General features: G+C 33.7%; 1 protein-coding gene across 1 annotated transcript; it reads left to right on the top strand.

Moving 5' to 3' along the window:
- Positions 1 to 3,809: 3,809 nt before the first annotated feature.
- Positions 3,810 to 5,071, top strand: LOC126837811 (uncharacterized). The gene is made up of 5 exons (XM_050571763.1): positions 3,810 to 3,881; positions 4,241 to 4,423; positions 4,512 to 4,694; positions 4,834 to 4,911; positions 5,063 to 5,071. The coding sequence occupies exons 2-5, from the start codon at positions 4,277 to 4,279 to the stop codon at positions 5,069 to 5,071; spliced, it is 417 nt and encodes a 138-aa protein (XP_050427720.1). The 5' UTR covers positions 3,810 to 3,881; positions 4,241 to 4,276.
- The last annotated feature ends 12,995 nt before the right edge of the window (positions 5,072 to 18,066 follow it).

The following is an 18,066-nucleotide window of genomic DNA, read 5'->3' as shown; positions in this document are numbered from 1 at the left end:
GTTCTATAGTATTATAGTAACGTACGTGTTCGGTGTTAATTTTTTTAGTGCAGATGAAGTTCACACTCCTAATTTGTATGAATATTTGATTTATTTTTTATTTTGATTTGTGACTTTTTTAATAAAACTGACGGTCCGCACGGTCGATCACGTTTGAGTGGCTATAAGTATAAAAAAATCGCGGAAGAAAAAAAAATTAAACTAAATAACTTAGTGCAAAAAACCCCAAAAATAGATTCTTTTTTTAAACCAAACATTATTTTAAATGAAGTTGACACTACACAAAAAACGCTCGCTAGTTGTTCAAACTCGGGTACCAGTACTACGGACATCACTTATATTCAAAACGTCACATCCTCAGAAAGTTTTTCAAATAATAATATTGAGAAAGATGATGTACCAATAGTCGATTTAATCAGCGAGGATCCTGCAGAATGGGTAATTAATGATTTGGCAATTGATCGCTTATGTAACGGACCCACCCTTATCAGGGCTAATAGATACATATATATATATTTATTACATTGTACAACTTATCAGGACTAACATATACATATATCTATATATTATATTATATAATTTCTCATTGTTAAATATTGCTAAATATGAATGTACCACACGTGCCGATTTCACATCAGACCCAAAAGGTCATTACAGCATCTTGCGAAAGCAGACAACTTGCAATTTTGTTCACAGTTGACCTCAAACACGAGGCCAACCACTAAGAGAAACTTAACGTTTTGGCAACTACCGTGCGAATCTCACATCGAAGCTAGCCAATTTCGACCATGCGAAGGCTGCACTCTCATGCCTCTACCCTTCCTCCACCGTTGACATAAGCGGATGTCATGGACGAGCGAGGTCATCTACGCGAGGACTTTCGATAATTGCGAGGATTCCCACGGCCATTCAGCGAGCGGACCAACATATAAGGGAGAACTTCAGTCATAGCAGAGCAGATGTACTGGGACCACCATACACTACACTTGAAGTTTCTACCTATCATCTTCTTTTGAAGTCTTAAGCGGCTTATAATTGTCTTAATCATCATATTTTTGAAGCATACTGAACTTATGCTATTAACTGTTTGTCGTTGTACATGTTTTATAAGTATATTAAATTAAATGTTTGTGATTTACTCTGAAGTTATTCTATTAAATATCTAAAAACCTATCACCACGATTGTAACAACACTCAAACAGCCTGCAATACATACGTACAGGGCTACAGGGTTGCTACACTTATTACTAAAAGAAATAAAACAAAATATTGACTATGATTTATCGTCAACAAAAGTAAAGTTTGGGAATAAAACGCGATACTTAAAAAAAAGTGTATTTTATCGGGAACTTTTAAATGGAGAACAACAGCTTCGAAAATTTTTAATTTATTCTCGTAGTAAAAATGCATTGTTTTGTATTCCCTGTCGAATGTTTGGAGGTTCTACCAAACTTGCTACAGAAGGTTTAACGGACTGGAGAAATGTTATTAAGGTTGTAAAACAACATGAAGTCTCTAACGAACATACTAACTGTGAAATAGTATTTTTACGTAGGAGTAATAATATTGGGAGAATAGATAGTGATCTCTGTGTTCAAGTAAACAATGAAATAGATTATTGGAAAAATGTGTTGAAACGGGTTATTGCTGTTATAAAAAAACTGGGAAGTCGCGGTCTTCCATTTAGAGGTTCCGTGGAAAAATTTGGAAGCCAAAATAATGGTAATTTTATGATGTGTTTAGAATTAATATCTGAATTTGACCCTTTTCTAAGCAATCATATAGTTCAACCCGGGTAGTGGCCATACATCTTACCTTTCTTCTACGACATGTGATGAAATAATTACATTAATGACAACACAAGTTACTAATGTAATTATAAAACAAATTAAAAGTGCAAAATATTTTTCGATTGTGATAGACTCAACTCCTGATATCAGCCACACAGACCAGTTAGCATACGTTATTCGTTACGTTAGAGATGACGGTTTTCCTGTCGAACGCTTCATGTGTTTTTTACCAAATGTTGGGCATAAGTCTAAAGCACTTGAAATGGCTGTAATGTCTTTTTTAACTAAAAACGATATTGATATAAACAACTGTAGATGCCAGTCATACGACAACGCCGCCAATATATCTGGAATTTATTCGGGTTTACAGGCAAGGATAGTAAAAAAAAACCCTTACGCGTATTACGTACCATGTGCTGCTCACTCGCTAAACTTGGTTGGGACTTGTGTAGCTGAATGCGTGACAGAAGGGTTATCGTTTTTTAACACTATTCAACATATTTATTCTTTTTTTTCTGCATCTACTAAACGATGGGATATTTTAAATTCTAGCCTAACGCTCGGTAAGAAAGTTGTCAAAAGAGCAGACGGAACTCGGTGGTCTGCTCGGCATGAAGCTTGTGACAGCTTATATCAAAACTATGACGGTGTTATGAGAAGTTTAAGTTTATTAGAAGAATATGATTTTGAAAAGGCGACGACGCGTTGTGAAGCAGCTGGCTTAAGACGTCATCTTGACCGTTTTGAAACAGTTTTTATGACTGAATTTTGGAATGCAATTTTGGAGCGTTTTAATAGCACAGGTAAAGAGCTTCAAAAAGTAAACACAGATTTGGGAAAAGTGGTCGAACTCTATAAATCTTTAATTACCTTCATAACATCTATTCGAAATTATGAATGTTTTAATGAATATGTAATTTTGACAAAAAAAAATAAAGATTGAAGAGTACGAGTTTGATAAAGTAAGGACTAAAAAACGCAAACTTCAAGCAGGCGAGACAAGAGAAAATGAAGTCCATATGACTGGAAGTGATAAATTAAGAATAGAAACATATTTTACCATACTGGATCGTGTGAAGAGTGAAATTGAATGCGCTGCTTATATTAATACATTTGACAAATATGATTTTAATCGTATAAGGTATGAAAATACAAATGTTCAAAGCATTGAAAAATGTAGTATAACTTATACGTAAGAGAATAGGAAAACATGTTTTTTCAAAATATTCATATTTTCCGAGAAAATCAGCGTTTTACGTTAGTTGGATCGCCCTGTATAGTTAACTAAATAAATGTATAGTTTTAAAGGTCGATAAAGCTCCAGAAAATGCCAAAAAAAAAAAGATAAAAATTTAAATATTGTTCAATATTGTAGTAAAAAATGTTTACAAAAATAAAAACTAAATAATTACAATTATTTTGAGAGTGAACCAATGCTGGGCTCACCCGATAAAATAATAAATACATTGTCCTACAATATACCTATAGTTATAAGGAATTGGTGTAAAATAATATTTTATAAAATAAAACAATGCGCAATTTTAGAATTTATGAGTTGGAAATTAGTCTTAAAAGATAAGTCTAACATATACGAATACGGCACTCAAAAGAGGAAAAGTAGCACATGTGTTATTTAAAGAACATTATATACTTATTTATATGCTGGCAAATACTCTTAATATAGGTACATATGTATTAAAACGGCTTGTTTATATAGTAACTGTTATTATTGATGTTAATATTACATTTGTTTCACCGCACCCTTTCAGTGTAAAACAACATATTTCTCCAAACTGTTTTTGCTAATTTTTCCTGTTTCAAAGAATTTCTTACAGCTAATACAATATGTTTAAACTGTATTTTACTGTTTTTGTGTTGATGGTCGTTGTGTTGATTGGAACAACGTGCCAGTCAGGACTAGATAAAGTCATTTGGAATTTGACGATGGACAGCCGCCTTTTGCACTGCAGTGTAGATATGATTTCCTACCCGGGTTTTGGCATGGTGTTGCCCGAAGTCAAAAACCTTGACAGAACTTCACTTATTGAATTTGGAAAACCAAATTTGCCGATCCTGCAGGTCGACACACAGGTAATAAACTTCTCATAGAAATTCAAATATTTTGTGCTTAAAAGTTTCTCCGAAATCTATTAAAATATGAAATACCTCTCTCAAAAAGTTATATAAGGAAGAACAAGTCATTTGGAATTTGACGATGGACAGCCGCCATTTACACTGCAGTGTACATATGACTTCCTACCCGGGTTTTGGCATGGTGTTGCCCGAAGTCAAAAACCTTGACAGAACTTCACTTATTGAATTTGGAAAACCAATATTGCCGATCCTGCAGGTCGACACACAGGTAATAAACTTCTCATAGAAATTTAAATATTTTGTGCTTAAAAGTTTCTCCGAAATCTATTAAAATATGAAATACCTCTCTCAAAAAGTTATATAAGGAAGAACAAGTCAGTTGGAATTTGACGATGGACAGCCGCCATTTGCACTGCAGTGTACATATGATTTCCTACCCGGGTTTTGGCATGGTGTTGCCCGAAGTCAAAAACCTTGACAGAACTTCACTTATTGAATTTGGAAAACCAAATTTGCCGATCCTGCAGGTCGACACACAGGTAATAAACTTCTCATAGAAATTTAAATATTTTGTGCTTAAAAGTTTCTCCGAAATCTATTAAAATATAAAATACCTCTCTCAAAAAGTTATATAAGGAAGAACAAGTCAGTTGGAATTTGACGATGGACAGCCGCCATTTGCACTGCAGTGTACATATGATTTCCTACCCGGGTTTTGGCATGGTGTTGCCCAAAGTCAAAAACCTTGACAGAACTTCACTTATTGAATTTGGAAAACCAAATTTGCCGATCCTGCAGGTCGACACACAGGTAATAAACTTCTCATAGAAATTTACATATTATTTTGTTTTTAACAGTTATATACCTACCCCACCGACCAGAACTTGTAAGTTTAAAATTAATTGTTGAATTTAACTCTATCGCTGTATTCTTTAAATGTATTTAACAGGTTGTTGGAACGACCTTTCTGACTGGCATCCGAGAAATGGGCAAAGGCCTATTCGCAAAGGTGTGTTACGGAGTTGTGGTCAGTGCAGTAGCTATTGTGCTGATTTTTGCTAGTATTGTCATACTGGTACTCTTACTCACGGCTATTGCACCTTTGCTACTTGTATTGACTTCTTATGCACTGTTGCTGAAACTACTGACTATCATGGTATTTCTGCCGCTGTTTCTAGTATGGATAATCGTCAGTGTCATTGTAATTTATATCGTTATTCATTTGAAACGTTCACATATCATATAATGTTATCATACATTAACAATTTTCACATAACTTATATTATTTTTGTATAAAATAATTGTATATACTCCAAGCAGCTGTACACCACAGCCATGGTGCGTAACCCGTCTTATACACATATACAACACTTATACAATCATAAAATGATTTTGTATTTCACAAGTTTACTGGTTTGTTTTTTTATGCAAATATATTTTGTAGAAATATCGCATGTTATCGGATCGTTTTTATTAATACCGTTATACAACAGAACATATGTAGTGAAGCTATTTTTAGATACCGTCGACAATTACTTTTAACTCAATACTTTTACTGACATTTGAAAAAAACGCTTTTACATTCGCCCGCTTAACCCTACCTGTACCACGTGGTGGCGGTTAGGTTAGTATTAAAACCGTACATTAAAAAACATCTTGCCATGTTTATATTAAAGATTTGAGTAGAAAACAACTCTAAGCAAACGAAACTCGATTTGTTACTACAACTTTTCAAATCGTTGTTTACCCAAAGTAATTGCTTTTGCAGTGTGTGTCACAATATTCTTTCAGCTGTGCGGTAGTACGCGACGGCCCATGATCTTAAGATTGTCTTAAGATACGTCATAGTAATATTATTATAAGGAAATATTGTTTAGAGGATTTTACGCTATCATCGCCGACACGACGACGTCATGGTGTTTTTTTTATGTGCTGATCGATTTTTCAAAAACAAATCGTTGTATACGTTAACTCGTCACCGGTCTTGTGCAAGTACTTATATACTTGGAAATATATACACAGGTCTACGTACAAGTCTGCGCGGTGTCTGCCTGACCAAATATATTATGTATTATTGGATCACGTGTGCCGCGGTGTGCTCATCCGTCGTCAATCGTCGCTCAAGTCAATTATTTTTCAAGAAGTCAATCCGTCAAACGTCTTGCCGGAGGCCTCCGGTTTCGGTAAACGTTACTATATTGCCAACACGTGTTGTGATTCACAACCGCCTTGGGTAAACCGAAAAGTAGTGAGACCGGTGTCCTTTGGTCGTTTTAGAGTCGGTGCTGTAGTTTATTGAGGTACTGGTGTTTATTTTTTTTAAATTTAACTCAATTATTCCAAAAGTAGTTGAACCAATTACAGTATTTTTTTTTTTTTTTTTAAGTTGATGACTTATTTCTCTTCACACATGTCTATTGGTCCGAAAACGGGATAGGGATAAAAAACACGTTTTAACTCCTCGTCATGTCTTCTTAAAGACAACTTCTCCGTTTATTCCAAATTTAGACTTAAAGTACGCTTATTATAAAAAAAAAACAGTTACGGAAGATTTACCTTAAAATAAAAAAATATCCTCCTGCCTTAGTAGCAAAGCTAAACCAAATGTAGTAAACAATTAAATATTAAACAAACATAATGATAATATATACATTAGAGTTGTTAGTGCATTATGATAAAGACCTCTGTGTTAAAATGTATTTAAATAATTTTATTGGCAAATACTACAATAATGTCGATAAGCGAGTATGCGTGCTAGTAGATAAGCTTAATTGTGTTGCAATAGATTAGACAAAGTGATACAGCACACATTGAGGAAGACCACATTTGGAAAATTACATCTACAAAATAAATTTTGATTGAAAATTGCACATAAAAGTATGAGCGTTCAACAGTTTAAAATCGCCATTTATACAAAATGTGTGACTGTTTCATTTTAATCCATTATTGTTTATGAATAACTATTGTGATAGTCAAATTATTTTTGTCTCGAATATTTTGCTGTGGTGACTTTCTTTATATTCGAACTTCTTAGAGTGATAATAGTATAAGTCTGACCACAATATAGTACATCTAGGCAAAGATTATTTATAATTGTTTCAAATTTAATCCAGCACTGTGTGCTTGTATGTCGCATTAATGTCACATGCATTTTTAACTTTCATAATGCTATAATGTATATTTTGAGAGCCACTTGTTATTAGCAGCCACTTCAATTATATACATATTTTGGGAACCAATCATTTTTATTTACATGTCAGTATATGTTGCCTAAGTACTGAAACGGCCCGATAGTTGTATAAACGGTCCTTTTCAGAACCAACACATACAAATTAAGTATATCGTGGCGCCGTACCGTACAGTAGACAAAATAAAGGCCTCTGATTGGCCGACCAACCAGAGCGCGGAGTCAGTAATTAAAAAACACATAAATACGGCGACGATTTTAACAACCGACACATTCCATCTCCAGCCACCGAAACGTTCAATTCAATACTTCAATCGAATTTGGACAAGTCGGACTACTGGACCTCTTCAACTAAAGACGATCTCGCCATCAGCCAAGCAGACAACGAGTTCATCCGCCATATGGCAAGCCACCGACGTTTACCGAAGAAGCGAACGCGACCAGCCGGACGACACCGAGAACAGACGAACGGCGCCGACACCACGCGAAACCACGCCACCGGCCATCGACCGTCCGAAGACCGCGAATCGTGCGTGCCCACCTCCCGCCGCTACCAATACCATAAGCGGATCCCCGGGCGTTAGGCTGGGCTAGAGGGCTTAGTTGAGTCGCGCTAATAGTGAGGGTTGCGTAGTTGTGCAGACCGCGGGCGAATTAGGCGACCCACCAACCCCACATGTGTAAGTCCCAATACGATTTCCGAACACTTATACCGAATGTAAAAAACTTTGTAAGTTATATTTTATGTTATCAAAGAATAAAGTACATATATTGTTCTGAAAAACCGAGTAGAGTTAATCATAGAACAAAAGGAGTAAGGTCCTACGGCAACAACCGGAGAACTGCTTCAATAAATTTGCTCGTTTGTCCGAAGCTTGTCTTATGTAGCTTAGTTTTTTTCCATAAAAAGTACGCTTTAATAGATGTTTTTACTATAGAAAAGTGGCGACTAAAACAGTGTTCAGATATACTTACTTTATTTCACGATGAAAAAAGGCGTTGCGAAATAAATAAAAGTTGACACGATACACAACATGTGTTTTATCTTCTATCGAATATTGCGTCGTTAATGTAAACAAGGGGAATAAATGGTATTAATACAAATATCGACGAAAACAAATCGGAAAGAAATCGGTGGCCTAACTGGGCCTTATTCTAATCTTATATACCGAGTGAGCAAATACGTTATAACAAAATTACGGTTAGGTTAGGTTATTTCTCCACTGTTTATTCAATCTTTTTATTTTAGTGACTAATTGCAATTAAACAGCTATTAACGATGTAATACAAGCTAGTAATGTCTTAAAAAAAAAATGGTAAGCCAACGAGGTTTGAACGTTTGTTTTATCTCCAGCTCTAATAATAATATTGTTATTATTCATAATTTGTAAAGTAATATATTATAATTTGGTAATGGGTTAAATAGGCACGGTAGCTACTTGCTGAGATTGATTAAGATTTTAATTTTACACATTTACTTAATCCTAACCAATCCGATAAGCCGTCAAATCATTTAATTCGGGGTTGTATAATAATTTAAAGATCTGGTCATCGTTTTAAATTAAATATAATTAACATTGGTTTTGAAATGAAATTAAATGAGATTTTTTTTGAGACATTTAAGTTAATATTATTATACAAAATTAAGCAATATTGAAATTCGTATCGTTTTGGTAGAGTACTTTCAACTTTTGAAAATTAAATGGTAACGTATACATTAATTTATTAACATTTTAAATTGAGAACAATTTACTAAACATGTTGGCTGGTCGACAAGTAGTATTAAATAATTATTTTTTATGTTACAGGCGTTTAAAATTTAAGACCAAAAGAAATGTAGTGTATATTTATTATTTGCACGCATTACTCAAACGCACTTCAACTACCGACCTAACCAAAAAATTATAACTAGGTCTAGAATGGCCCTATTATATAAACAGTTTTCTTAAAATATGTAGTCAAACCTTTTAGTTATTAAGAAAAACCTAAAAAAAAAGGAATAATTTCAATATAGACCTGAGACCTTCGACGCCTCTATATACTTGTTCCACAGTACTGCCTTTTCAGTACTTAAGCCTTAGGTAATGCTACAACGAAACATTTTTTGCTATTTTAATCTATTAAAAGAGTAAAATATGAAAACTATCAATATGATATTATAAGCAACTGGTTATTTCATTCTATTAAACCAGCATAAAAACAAATCTTAATGATAAAACTCCTACTCGAGTGAACCGACCCTCCAAAAAAAGCCACTAATATAATTGTAAAACAGATACATTTTCAGCTTTCCATATAGATCTATCACGTCAAGTCCTCGAATAAAAATTATACATTTATTTATAATTTTGTCTAATAATCTTATTCTAGAATTATTTCTCCCATCACAGATTTACACTAATTTGATTATTTTAAGCTTATTCTTGGCTTTATTTTATATTTTCCAAATAGACAATAAACACATGAAAAAAACATTACTTTTATATACGAGTATATAGTTCTAATGAATATATTTAAGATATAATAACAAATAGGATTTAATTATTAAAAAGTAATATTATAAGTGAATACCATTATACTAAAACAATATTATAACAAAAACGTTTGAAGTCTCTTCTGCTCTGATAACCAGATGCCATGTATTTTTTGTGTAACATATTTTACAATGAAGTCTTTCCAAAGTATTAACAAAATTGTTGGTAATAGGGTAAGATGGGCGGTTAGAATATTTATAATATACAGCGATCAACCACGGGCGGCGCAACGTGGCTCGTAGTTGTCAAAAAAGCTAGATTAGCCTAGTCTTGCCCAGCCTAGCTATCAAATATTGTCGGTAAAGAGTTCGTTGTACAGCCACGCGTATGGTGCGGCATTGTCCGATGTGGACATTTAAAATACACCCCTGGTACTTTTGGACATATATCCGAAATGTTTACTTCCGTTTACCGGTCGAATTCACACCCACCAGCTCTACTTCCGTTAACTACTTCCGGTATTTGCACAAATTTACCCCTACCCAAAACATCGTACCGCGCGTGAAGATGTTTACACAGGGTCATCCACTTATTTAATCGGCCTGTACACTTGCGACGTAGTCAACACGGTCGTTTCGGCGAACACTTGGCCGGGTGCGATCACTCCTCGGGACGTCGCGTCGTTGTCCCGGTCCCAGTCCAGCAAGATGCCCGTCTAGGACAGGCGCGAAATGATGACGCCGATCCGGTGCCAAAACGGCGAGCCCTTGCGCAATAAAAACGTGGGCGATTATGACTCGATGACGTCCGTAGACGACTGCACGTGCAACCGGCCGGTGTTGTTGGACTCGTGCTTGTACCGTTTGCGCGGAACAAGAGCTTGCGCCTGGACGAAGTGGCCGAAGAGTTCGGCCGGCACAATTCGGTACCGCCGGACTAGTGCCTAAAAATCGTTGCCTGAGTTCGCCGACGAGTTGATCAGGTAGTACGTCTGTTGGCGGCCTGTCAGGCTAAGGTCGGTTTTTAGTTGTGATTGCTAGTCCTCGATTTTGGGCCTCGGCCTGCGGAATACTGATCAGGCTGCCCTCGTAAGACAGTTGGATAGAAACACCAGCAGCGGTCGTCTTTAGTGATCCTTTTCTTAATAAATAATATATTTACACATTTTATGCATAGGACCCTAGTACATTTTCTTAATAATATACTATTCTAGTGCGGTGTGTTTGCCCGTTTTATATTATATTATTCTAAAAAGATTTAGTTTTTGTTAGGTTAAGTAATAGCTATTCTTACAGTATGCGGCTCATATAAAATTATCATCCACTACAGCTACTGAACAATGTATAGCAAACTTAACATAGATAAAGTTTCATGCTCCGCCGCCGTCGCACGTTTTTAATAATGGTTTAATAATTTTGAACAAATTGATTTTAGCTTTACGGTTCTGCAAACTACCACGGTTCTAAAATGTTGGTTTGTTTCTGGGAATTTAACTCATAACTACCCAAATCATATTTTTAAATAATCGTTTACTTTTGAAAATATACAAAAACTTTTCTAACAAAAAATTGAAATAATTTATAAATCGCATTGGCCTAAAATTAAACCACTGATTTGTTGAAAATTTACCACGAACTTTTGGTATTATTCAATTTTATCCCTTTAATTTATAATAATTCCTGTAGACCTGTGACCTCTCCGTCTCCTCGTTGCTTTGATTCCATTATGCCTATACTCTACTGTACTAGTCCTCTCGGATAAAATCACTTTCAAATTAACGCTTTGATGGTTATGTGTAAATATAGCACCTCAATTTAATACTTTCTAACTTTGCTGGTTTATACTGTGCTTGGTTTAGACTGTATTGGCTTGAAAATACTAACTACCGATTTGCATCGAAGCTTTTTTTCGAAAGTGATTTTATCCACTTTGCCCCAACCCAACTATGCTCCGTCCCCACTATGCCCCGACTCCACTGTACTGGTTTTTTTTTCTATGCCTATTATTTAATTGTTTGTTACATGCTGTACTTAGTTTTACTTTGTCGATTCTTCAGGATATTGTGTTAAGTACACAAGAGGTCAAAATGTTGATTTGTGGTTTCAAAAGACATGACATGGACGACGACGGTCTGCTCTACGATGGCGAAGCAAAAGAGTTCCTAGAAGAATTACTCCCTAACCATTCGCTAGCTTCAAGTACGATTCATTTTGGCGGAATTTTCTCCCAATTCCTATCATTTCTTGGTGTTTAAAAAAAAAATAAACATTGCGGAATTTTTATTTGTCTACATAACAAATAAAAAAATTGTTAAATAATCATAAACATATTATTCGAAATATTTAACTGTTAAAATGTATTTATCAATTATAATATTTGAAATATTGCGCTTTAATGTTTTATACCTATACTATAAAAATAAAATTATATGATATTTTTTTTTGTCCCAGAATATGTAAGAATAAGTATTACAATGATAATTGAACAATTCAGTACCTAAATGTAATTGTTTTAATTTTTTAAATACCTAATATAACTTTTATAACACTTCAACTGTGTTTTTGTGATCGTATTTTCTTATAAATTTATAATCCCACATTTTACTGTGTCGAGTTAGGTGTTTCAAACTTTCATGGTTACACATAGTAGTTTTTTGTTTATTTTACACGGGATTTATGAGAAGTTCAATACATTTTCTTTTTTTAGTTGAATATTATTTAAAATCAGTAATTTAAAAAAAGTAACCAATATTTATAGATGATGTACTTGACGCCAGATTGGCAAATTTACAATCATTTAGTCATAAATAAATGAACCCTATAAAGTTGGCACTTCCTGGGCCCATCCACTAACAAACTAAAACTAAAACTACTTTATGTATTCATCAATAGAAGTGTGTTAGTTAGATCATTTATTTGTGTTGAGTTTTATTTAAATACCAAACATCCACTCGTATAAGATCTTATACTACGTATATAGTGTATAAAATTGCAACAATAGAAGTATAACACTACACAAAAACATACTTGTATGTAAACTTATATACTGATGGAATGAAACAACAATATAGAACACACAAACACACATAATATACTTAATTTCAATCATTTTCTACATCTATTCTTCTTTTATTTTCAAAACAAAATAAATAATACTAATAAATTATAAATATCAATAAGTAACTAAAAACAATTTTTTCCATAATAAAATTAAGTATTTAGAATTTTTAACAAAGTTTAGATAAAAAAAATATAACAACAATAAGACAAAATTGGTTAATTTCGTGTTGAATCGCCCTACTTGTAAAATAATAATATAAATGTATGTATTCTTTAACTAATAACTTAAGTTAGAATAGTATGATTATTTTTCATTATTTACTCGAATAAATTGTAATTCAATTATTCGAATATAAATGTATATATATATATACCTTCCGTTTTCAATTCAAACCTAACACTGACCAACAATCATAATTGTAGCTCTGACACTGTTCGTCCCAAAAGATATCGCAGAACATCTAGGTCAATGTCACTTCTGCCTTAAGTAACCGTTCGTTGTTATTCGCTCGGTCCACCAACAAGCTCGTCAACATGTACGTGGTGGGATCGCGGTCAGCGGTGCTGTTCGTCGACAAGACGGTACGCAGCATATTGGGCCAGCAACTGTTGACAGGGTTGGTGCCCCCAGGCTGTTAATATCGCCCGAAAACTTGTCACTGGCCAACTAACTAGTGTATTTGTAGGACGGCGGGGGCCAAGGGACAACGCGCCGGTGTTGAGCAAGCTACCGCTCAGCGACCACTCCTCGATCCTGTGCAACGACCGGACGAACCTGCACCATATCCAAATGATATTCGAGAGTTTCTAGTAGTATCTGCTCATCGACGTGGCCGTCGTGGTGCCATCGCAGACAGGTAGCGTACAGGTGTACCAAGTTGATCCATTGATCATGACCAAATTGTGGCACGCCGGGTTCAACGTGTTCATTAATAAAACCCCGGTGTTCGGGCTCAACAACAAACACATAAACTTGCATAGGTGAGTTTCCCTAAAAGTAAGGGCCAAGACAATCTCGAAAGATTGTTAATGCAGCCATGTCAAATTCCGGCATTTGTGCAAATGCCGGAAGTAGGGGTAACGGATGTAAATTTGATCGGTAAACGGAAGTATACATTTATTTCGGATATACGTCCAATGGTACTAGGGGTGTATGTTAAGTGACCACATCGGACAATTCTCTCTTTTCTTACATGTTATTTCGTTGTGTGATTAAATTAAAATAATTTACAACTACATATTATAATTGATATTTAAATTTAAAAAAATAATAAATTAGTATAGACAAAAATAGATACATTTAGGTCGTAACGTAAAATAAACAAATTGTAATTTGATTCCGATTTCCGATTCACACAAAAAAAAACATTTATAACACTTAAGCTATGCTTAACAAAAACACGTGACAACAATAGGAATATGAAGAGCGCCATAAGGCCTATCAGTATGTGTTAACTATACTAAATTGTCAATCAATACTCATGGCTGTTGTATACATTTCCCCAAACCAACATAATATACAATCAGTAATAGATTTTCTTCACTTCTGCCATACACAGAAGAGTCGTCAGGTAATTTGAAAAATAACTATCACATTCTGCCTTGGTTAATCAGTGGAGATTTTAACGTCAACTTTAGTATAGAAGTAGTTTTTTTTATTACATTAATTTTTGCTATTACGCTACCACCTATCAATTTATAAACCATTTAGAAATTCTAATTAAATCTTCAATACTTTAATACGAAAACTATACTTAAGGGAAAACTGATAGTTCTCAAACGGGCCAAAATACTATAATTTTGAGCTATTCAAAACGGAGTTGTGTATCATTCGAATAAATCGTATAAATATTATTATTTTTTGTGTAATATCTATTCGAATAGTTTTTAAATATATTATTTAAATAGTTTGTAAGTGATATTTTTTAAACAATTATTTTTAAAGCATTAATTTTTATAAATACAATACATAACTTTAAAATTTATAAAATATATAGAGTAAAATTCTTAGATACAAAGCAAACTTCTTATTGGACAATTCATTGGTCATGTCCATATTATACTGTATTAAGGTCGTTAAAAAATAATATCTAACAAAAAAAATAATTGTTTATTTGTAAATTAAATTCAATTTTTGTGTTTGTAAATTTAATTAATGTCAAAAACCTATATACAATAATGTTGTCAAGTCCCAGCAAAAGGAACATTATTTGGAAAAACACTGTACAATACTTTAAACTTATTAAGAAGACTTCTCAGTTGGAAATGTTTTCGCTCAAATTAAAATACTCGTAATAGTAATTATTATAAAAATAGAATCAAGTTAAAAAAATATGGACCAGCCTTAATGTGCACAGTGTAATTATTTTGTACATAAAATGAAATTTACAGGTTTCCGTTAAAGTGTTTGGGCGTCCATAGGCTGCCGGTGTCTATGGTGATGCAGACGCCGACCGAATGGGCATTGACCAGATCCGGGTTGCGCGTAGTCTGTTCCTCCAGCAGTAGATGAACTGCACCAGTTTCCGGTGTCTGTTGTGAATGGCCGCGTGAACTGAGCGGTGAGCATGGCCACCGAAACACTGCTGTTTGACGATGATGTCCATGATCGCCAAACAGGTGAAAGTCCCGCAAGGCCGACTTGGCATTCGGGCGATTCATCCAGATGTTCGACGGCGATTCCGAAGTGGACTTCAACAAGAAAGCCCAAATGGACTGTTTCACATAGGGTCTGCCCAGCGCCATCGACCGCGACCCGTCCGCTTGGCTCGACTACGATGTGGAATACTCGTCGGTCACTTAGCAGCGTGGCCGTTGCCGCCGACGTCGTACTAGTCCTGTCCATAGGCGTTCCTGTTCTACGATCAGCCGTCCGTGTTCTGCGACCGGCAGTCAGTGTTTTTCTACGCGTTCGGCACGTTGATCGGCTGCGGAAACCGCAGCAGGTGTTCCAATCCAACTGGCCAAAAATCTAGTATAACATGACCCATATTTCTTTAAAAATTAAAAAAAACCGAAGTTAGTTTCCTAAATAATTTATTAGAAACTTAGAAGCTTTTATATTAGAAAATTAAATCAGTTACTAAGAATTGACATTAAATACAAAAGAGTCTATAAACAGGCAATAAACAAGAAATATATTTAAAAGATAAAGTCTCATCTTTATTTTAATGTGTAATGCATCTTTATATTTAGTGTATTTTAAGAAAAATCTCATATTCACGTTGTTGACGCTCCATAGTTGTATTATTATTAATTGATTACTTATATACAAATTATTCCAAACAATTTTACATAAAATGGTAAACAAATTTGATATGCATTTTTACTTATTACACTACGGATGAACGCCGTATAACTTAAGCACTGTTATGTAATATCTATTTTTTTAAATTTAATATTGCTACTTTTAAATAATCTTAGTAAAACGTACCCGTTAAAATAGTCTACTAAACGTATGGTCAATACTTCAGTTTGTATCGTTAAACAATGTTTTTCTTATATAAGATTAGTCTTATTATTTTAGCATCTCTTACGTTATTGATTTTCCAGATATTAAATGTAAGATAATACTGATTTTGAAATGAAAATAAATGGATTCAGCTGTTCTTAATCAACTTTCTGATTTAAAATTTTTGAATTCAACATATTTTATTTTAAAGTTTTTATAAACACTCTTATTATAACATAATATACCTTATAAGTTCTAACAATAGTGAGTAAGTACTAATTACAAGTTTAGTAGTATACAAATTATTTTATTTAATAGTTATTAATTAAAAAAACAATCATAGTCTGATCGTTTAATGTTTGCATGACACAAACTCTAATTTTATTCCCCAAAACAAAACGCAAGTGAGTTTTGTTATCAATTTAAGGTGTAATGTAACTGAATCACTAATTATTGGTCCATATTTTTATGAACGGAATCCCAATGATAAGAAATAACTATTTGTAACGAATAAAATGCCAACGTTGTTGACATTTTTTTTTAATATTTTTTTTTGTAAAGTGCTGGTGTATATTGAACTAAATAAACTTTAAAATTAAGCATGTTTTTTGGAAAAATAATAAATCTTGTTTCCTAAAAGTTGCGTAAAATTTGTCTTTATATGTTTTTAACCGTAGTGATTGGAATTAAAATTAGACTCTTAGTAGAAGTGTATAAAGTATAATGAATAGTTAAAATATACTACATGTTAGATTGGTTTTATATTTATTCTAATAAAAAAATAATTTTCAATGACAAAAAATACTGCGAATACATGAAAACAACAATATGCATATAGTAGGTACCGACTTATTTAGACCAAAAAATACTTGTGTTCAGTGAAATATTTTCGCATTCAAAACATTTGTATAAATAAGAAAAATCCCATCGACAACAGCAGCAGAAAACACAAAAACAATTTCGTTTTACCAGCAAACGATTAGATTTTCAATTCAAACCTACCCATCGATAAAATATCTGTTTGACACATTTCTTAGCGTGGAATAATATACCGTTGGTTTATGAAACACAATTTACAATCGGTTAACGTGTGTATGTAAATTATTCAGTACATAAACTACTCAAAATCAGTTTTAAATATTACTGAAACTCAACTCTAAATTGCGTTATAAACTGGGTTTAAATACTCAAAAGCCTAAAATATAGGTTAGATGCATCATCAAATATTTTCTATACAAATCTCTAAAAGTAACTAGGGGGCCCATGTTCCATGCCTTAGACCCCCAGTCCTTAGTATAGCTCTCATAGCAGCCAAAGACTTCATTTAAAAATGTACTGTATTTTCAATAACCAGAAAGAAAATAGGGATTGCTGGTTAGTGGTAACCGATCTACGGTTACGAATGTAGGATTTAATCATTCGGCTACACGAAAAATCACGAGTAAAAAAACCAGTACAGTGGGGTCGGGGTATAGTGGGGACGGAGCATAGTTGAGTCGGGGCATAGTGGGGACGGGGAGGTCACAGGTTTACAGGAATTTTTATATCTGAAAGTGATAAAATCACTTTCGAAAAAAAGCTTCGATGCAAATCGGTAGTTAGTATTTTCAAGCCAGTACAGTCCAAACCAAGCACAGTATAAACCAGCAAAGTTAGAAAGTTTTAAATTAAGGTTCTGTATTTTTACAAATGAGCATCAAACCATTTATTTGAAAGTGATTTTATTCAATTTTATCACTTTTATTTATAATAATTCCTGTAGACCTGTGACCTCTCCGTTTCCTCATTGCTATGATTACATTATGCCTATACTCTACTGTACTAGTCATCTCGGATAAAACTATATTCATCATATAATATGTGCTATACAAAATGTTACGCACAAAATAATATTATATATAAATCATTTATACTAATTGTAATATTACATAAATCTTTACATAATCTCTACAAAGTCTATACATGTTAAGCCTATAATTTTCGATAGTAATATAATATTGATATTGTCTAC

The sequence above is a fragment of the Adelges cooleyi genome, unplaced genomic scaffold, assembly GCF_023614345.1.
Source record: "Adelges cooleyi isolate 19-005CV unplaced genomic scaffold, UGA_ACOO_1.1 ACOO_flye_CR_arks_rails_tigmint_CR_PRNA_3, whole genome shotgun sequence".
Lineage (NCBI taxonomy): Eukaryota > Metazoa > Arthropoda > Insecta > Hemiptera > Adelgidae > Adelges > Adelges cooleyi.
The sequence above is the reverse complement of the archived record's forward strand: the minus strand, read 5'-3'. Positions and strand labels throughout refer to the sequence as shown.

Excerpts from the sequence above, each read along its gene's own strand:
- LOC126837811 (XM_050571763.1), top strand. The coding sequence starts at position 4,277 with ATGGACAGCCGCCATTTGCACTGCAGTGTACATATGATTTCCTACCCG. Across the intron at positions 4,424-4,511 it reads TCCTGCAGGTCGACACACAG|TTATATAAGGAAGAACAAGT; the intron begins GTAATAAACTTC and ends TCTCTCAAAAAG. Across the intron at positions 4,695-4,833 it reads TCCTGCAGGTCGACACACAG|GTTGTTGGAACGACCTTTCT; the intron begins GTAATAAACTTC and ends TGTATTTAACAG.